Raw genomic sequence first — 5,659 nt, forward strand, 5'->3', positions numbered from 1 at the left:
ACATAGGCAGATCACCGTTTTGCCTGTGTACTGAACGATCGGGGGGTGCCGGTTACGATCAGGGGGGTGCCAGGTACATCGAGTCTGCGGTACCCGCTGCTGGGCTGCGGGTGATGGGAGCGGGCTGAAAGTGTCGCACATGCGCTCCCCAGACCTAGAAGTGTCAGATCACGTACTAGGAACCTGATCAGGCGCAGAGCAGCCACCCTGCCGCAGTATGGGAGGTGCTTTTACTAAGGGAAGGCATAGATCTGTGTCGATGCTTTGCAGGAACATAGGATCCATGCCTTCCCTGCTGACAGAACGCCAATTGGGTAGATCGCCGTTCTGCCTGTGTACTGAACAATGGACGATGCTGGCGGACATCGAGTCCGCGGTTCCTGCTGCTGGGCTTCCACTGTGTGTGTGATCACAGCGGGCGCGGGCCGAAGGGGGCGCACATTCACGCCCCAGACCCAAAAGTGTTGGATCACGTACTAGGGAGGTGAAATTTTAATTATTTTCTTTTCTTTGCAGACTTTTTGTTTAGTGGAATCCTCTTATTGCTCTTACAGGGTTGTAAAGCCTCGAGTCGCCACCATGGAGGAAATGGCAACGTTCCACACCGACTCCTATTTGGAGCACCTTCGCAAGGTCAGCGAAGAAGGTGATAACGATGACCCGGAGACTCTTGAATATGGCCTTGGTAAGTATTGTAGGGCATGCAATCCAAAGCCTGGCATTTGGCCAGGCTTTGGACATGTAAATGTCTACATATGCATAAGAAGACCTCACTGACCTCTGTAGCTGCAGACAATGCGGAGCTATTCATCATAAAATTTACAGCACAAGCACTGAGGTTGTTTACTTCATTCGTTTAGCAGCTCGGCTCATCCCGCTTTTCCCTTCTAGAAGTGGCTCAGCAGATTGGTTCCTCTATTTCTGCAGTAGCTGAGCTTTCTCTGCTCCTTCTCACAGCAGTGAATCGGCAGCTTAGCTACTCTTGCTCCCTTCCACAACTGTGATTCAAAAGCTCAGCTTCTTCTCTGTTAACCATGCCCCCTCTCCCAGCAGTGACTCTTCAGCTTAGCAGTTCCCTCCCTCCCATTAATGATTTCACAGCTCAGCTAACCCTGTTCCCTTTTCCCATCACAAACTCAGCAGATCAGGTCACTCTGCCTTCCTCAGCAGTAATCCAGCGGCTCCCCCCTCCCATGATTGACTTTTCAGCTCAGCTCACCCTGACCCAACCCTCAGCTCAACTCACTTTACCCCCTCCCCAGCAGTTATTTAGCAACCCTTTTAATCATGCTCCCCCTCCCAGCAGTTACTTTGCAGCTTAACAGTTTACTACTCCCATGAATGACTTCCCAGCTCACCCTGTTCCCTTCTCCCAACACAAACTCAGCCGCTCAGGTCACCCTGCCTTCCTCTGCAGTAACCCAGCGGCTCCCCCCTCCCATGACTTTTCAGCTCAGCTCACTTTGCTCCCCCCCTCCCCCAGCAGTGACTCAGCAACCCTTTTAATCATGCGCCCCCTCCCATCAGTTGCTCTGCAGCTTAACAGTTTCCTACTCCCATTAATGACTTCTCAGCTCACCCTGTTCCCTTCTCCCAACGCAAACTCAGCAGTGACCCAGTGGCTCCCCTCACCCATGATCTACTTTTCAGCTCAGCTCACCCTGACCCTCCCCTCCCCAGCAGCAACCTCTTTAACCATGTTCCCCCTCCCAGATGTGACTCTGTGGTTTATCGGTTCCCTACTCCCATTAATGACTTTGCAGCTTAGCTCACCCTGTTCCCTTCTCCCATCAGAAACTCAGCAGCTCAGGTCACCCTGCCTTCCTCAGCAGCGACCCAGCGGTTCCCCCTCCCATGATTGACTTTTCAGCTCAGCTCACCCTTTCCCCCAGCAGTGACTCACCAGTTTACCCACCTCCCCCTCCCAACAGTGACTCTGCAGTTCAGCTGTTCCCCCCACTCTCATCAATGACTTTGCAGCTCAGCTCACCCTGTCCCCTCCCTCAGCAGTAACTCAGCAGTAACTCAGCCCCCCCCCCCAGCAGTGATTTATAAGCCCTCCAGTGTTCTAATATCTGTTGTAAATACAGAGCAGAACAACTGGATGGGGGGAGCAGAGTGTGCTGAAATCACTCTAGGAACAGCTGATGCTGGTGCTCAGCTGATAATGAGTCATTAAAATCTCTGACCCCTACTGAATTGTGGTGGTTCTTTTTTCTGCCTTTGACACCATAGTTAAACCAGGTGCACTCTTTCACTAAAACCTGGACACACCCCCACTCTTACTTTGCAATACTAGTCTGTGTGATGACCCTTGTGCCATGGGGGTGTGGCTGTTACTCAGCTCTGCCAGAACAGAGTGTTGCAGTGGGGGATTTGTGCCCTGGGGGTGTGGCTTACGCAACTCTGCCAGAACAAAGTGCTACAAGAGTGGATACTTGTGCTGAGGGGTGTGGCTGTTACTCAGCTCTGTCAGAACAGAGTGCTGCAGCAGGAGGGCACTTGTGCTGAAGAGTGTGGCTGCTACACAGGTCTGCCAGAACGGAGTTCTGCAGTTGGGGGCATTTTCGCTGCTGTAGAGTGTGGCTGTTAGTCAGCATTGCCAGAACATAGTGCTATAGTGGGTGGACACTTGTGCCCTGGGGGTGTGGCTGTTAGTCAGCTCTGTCAGAACAGAGTGCTGCACTGGAAGGGCATTTGTGCTGAGGGGTTTACCTGTTACTTAGCTCTGCCAGAACAGAGTGCTGCAGTGGGAGGGCACTTGTGCTGAGGGGTGTGGCTGTTACTAATTTCTGCCACATTAGGTTGCTGCAGTGTTGAGGGCACTTGTGCTAAGAGGTGTGGCTGTTAGTAATCTCTGCCACATTAGGATGCTGCAGTGGGAGGGCACTGTGCCCTGGGGGTGTGGCTGTTACTCAGCTCTGCCACAACAGAGGGCCGCAGTGAGATGGCAGAAAGTAACACTAGGGGGTGCTAAAAAGACATAAGATGGCGTGGGACTTCACCTAGGCTTTAATGAAAGGTGTTTGTATATAAATGGATCCCTTTACTATATTATTACATTTTGACTATGGTAACATTTTATTATTTGCAGGTTATGACTGCCCCATCACTGAAGGTATCTATGATTATGCAGCTGCTGTGGGAGGAGCCACGTTAACTTCAGTTGAACAGCTAATGGAAGGCAAAGCCCGCATTGCCCTAAACTGGCCAGGAGGGTGGCACCATGCTAAGAAGTAGGCATTGTGGGATCTCTGGGTAAATTCAACCGGACTATATCTGTTATTGGTAGGAGATCACTGGTCTTACTATTCCAACCAGCTCCATTTCATTTTCATAACATTTAAAAACCTGACAACACCTCTGTGGCTAAAATGAAAACCTGATATGCAGCGCCCCCTTGTAAAGAGAAACTTGGATACCTCTCCTGCTGCCTGTGCTGCCCATCTCTACAGTAGTGGCGGGAAATCACCCAGAGAAGACCTTTCAGATACAGGATAGAGGAGTGTTGATCACCTGCTATGCTTAACTGTTATTCTTCTAAATACTCAGTGGAGTATATAATGTACAGCACCTTGTATACCCATGGACAGTGGGGAGTATAGAATCTACAGCACATTGTATACCCATGGGCAGTGTGGAGTATAGAATGTACGGCACCTTGTATACCCATGGGCAGTGGGGAGTATAGAATGTACAGCACCTTGTATACCCATGGGCAGTGTGGAGTATAGAATCTACAGCACATTGTATACCCATGGGCAGTGGAGAGTATAGAATGTACAGCACCTTGTATACCCATGGGCAGTGTGGAGTATAGAATGTACAGCACCTTGTATACCCATGGGCAGTGTGACGTATAAAATGTACAGCACCTTGTATACCCATGGGCAGTGGGGAGTATAGAATGTACAGCACCTTGTATACCCATGGGCAGTGTGACGTATAAAATGTACAGCACCTTGTATACCCATGGGCAGTGGGGAGTATAGAATGTACAGCACCTTGTATACCCATGGGCAGTGGGGAGTATATAATGTACAGCACCTTGTATACCCTTGGGCAGTGTGGAGAATAGAATGTACAGCACCTTGTATACCCATGGGCAGTGTGGAGTATAGAGTGTACAGCACCTTGTATACCCATGGGCAGTGTGGAGTATAGAGTGTACAGCACCTTGTATACCCATGGGCAGTGTGGAGTATAGAATGTACAGCACCTTGTATACCCATGGGCAGTGTGGAGTATAGAATCTACAGCACATTGTATACCCATGGGCAGTGTGGCGCATGTAGCGTCCAGGATGGGGCAGTGTGGCGCATGTAGCGTCCAGGAGGGGGCGGTGTGGCGCATGTAGCGTCCAGGATGGGGCAGTGTGGCGCATGTAGCGTCCAGAGGGGGCGGTGTGGTGCATGTAGCGTCCAGGATGGGGCAGTGTGGCGCATGTAGCGTCCAGAGGGGGCGGTGTGGTGCAAGTAGCGTCCAGGGGGAAGCAGTGTGGCGCATGTAGTGTCCAGGGGGAAGCAGTGTGGCGCATGTAGCGTCCAGGGGGAAGCAGTGTGGCGCATGTAGCGTCCAGGAGGTGACAGTGTGGCGCATGTAGCATCCAGGAGGGGGCAGTGTGGCACATGTAGCGTCCGGGGGGGGGCAGTGTGGCGCATGTAGCCTCCGGGGGGGCAGTGTGGCGCATGTAGCCTCCGGGGGGGCAGTGTGGCGCATGTAGCGTCCGGGGGGGGGCAGTGTGGCGCATGTAGCGTCCGGGGGGGCAGTGTGGCCCATGTAGCGTCCAGGAGGGGGCAGTGTGGAGCATGTAGCCTCCAGCACAATGTGTACAGCTAGGCAGTGTCATTCCTTTGCTCTGTAGTACCCCTCTTTTACTGTCCCACCAATTTAGTGACAATACAAAGTGGATTTTAGTCCTATCACAGAATCCAATAGACAGACATCACAGGAGTCTCTATATATCGTATACTGTGTCATTAGAGCATTGAAAAGTTGATTTTAATTTTCTCTTCTTCCTGTTTAGAGATGAAGCGTCTGGATTTTGTTACCTGAATGATGCAGTATTGGGGATCCTGAAACTGCGACAGAAATATGAAAGAGTTTTGTACATAGATCTGGATTTACATCACGGAGATGGTAAGCAGGACAGAATACACACGCAGTATGATAAGTGGAATAGGTCCTTGGTGAACGGTGATGATATAGAGCCACACAAAGCAATTGCACTTCTTCCAGCACCATAACTATGGGTTAAAGTGTAAGCCCACTGTAAAAGGAAAATCCCTGCATCTATAGACCTCCATGATCCAACGCTAACCTATCTAGCCCTGTAAATAAAAAATCAGTATACATTTTTCGAAGCTGACCCGACCCGATCTCCAGCGGCGGAAGCTCTGCAGAGGACACAGCTGACAACGGTTGTGATATGAATAAGAAGTGATGTCACCCATAGAGTTACTATGGGGCTTCCGTTGTCGGCTGTGTCCTCTGCGCCCGCCTACACAGCTCCATGTAAGATCGGGTCGGATCGGCTTAAAAAAAAAAAAGGTATGTATAGAGATTTCTTCTTTACAGGGCTAGATAGGTTAGTGTTAGATTGTGGAGGTCTATAGATGCAGGGATTTTAGTGTTAAGGTGGACTTCTAGTGCCTCGTTT

The 5,659-nt window shown here is 50.7% G+C and overlaps 1 protein-coding gene across 1 annotated transcript; it reads left to right on the forward strand.

The window, feature by feature from the left end:
- Nucleotides 1-554: 554 nt before the first annotated feature.
- Nucleotides 555-5,246, forward strand: LOC309543852 (histone deacetylase 8-like; the record flags this gene model as incomplete). Its single annotated transcript, XM_082276272.1, has 3 exons — nucleotides 555-685; nucleotides 3,095-3,236; nucleotides 5,027-5,246. Coding segments are annotated over 3 exons (493 nt in total), but the record flags the coding sequence as incomplete, so codon positions are not given.
- Nucleotides 5,247-5,659: the final 413 nt, after the last annotated feature.

Source organism: Pelophylax lessonae (genome assembly GCF_965119305.1).
Source record: "Pelophylax lessonae genome assembly, contig: HAP1_SCAFFOLD_432, whole genome shotgun sequence".
Taxonomy (NCBI): Eukaryota; Metazoa; Chordata; class Amphibia; order Anura; family Ranidae; genus Pelophylax; species Pelophylax lessonae.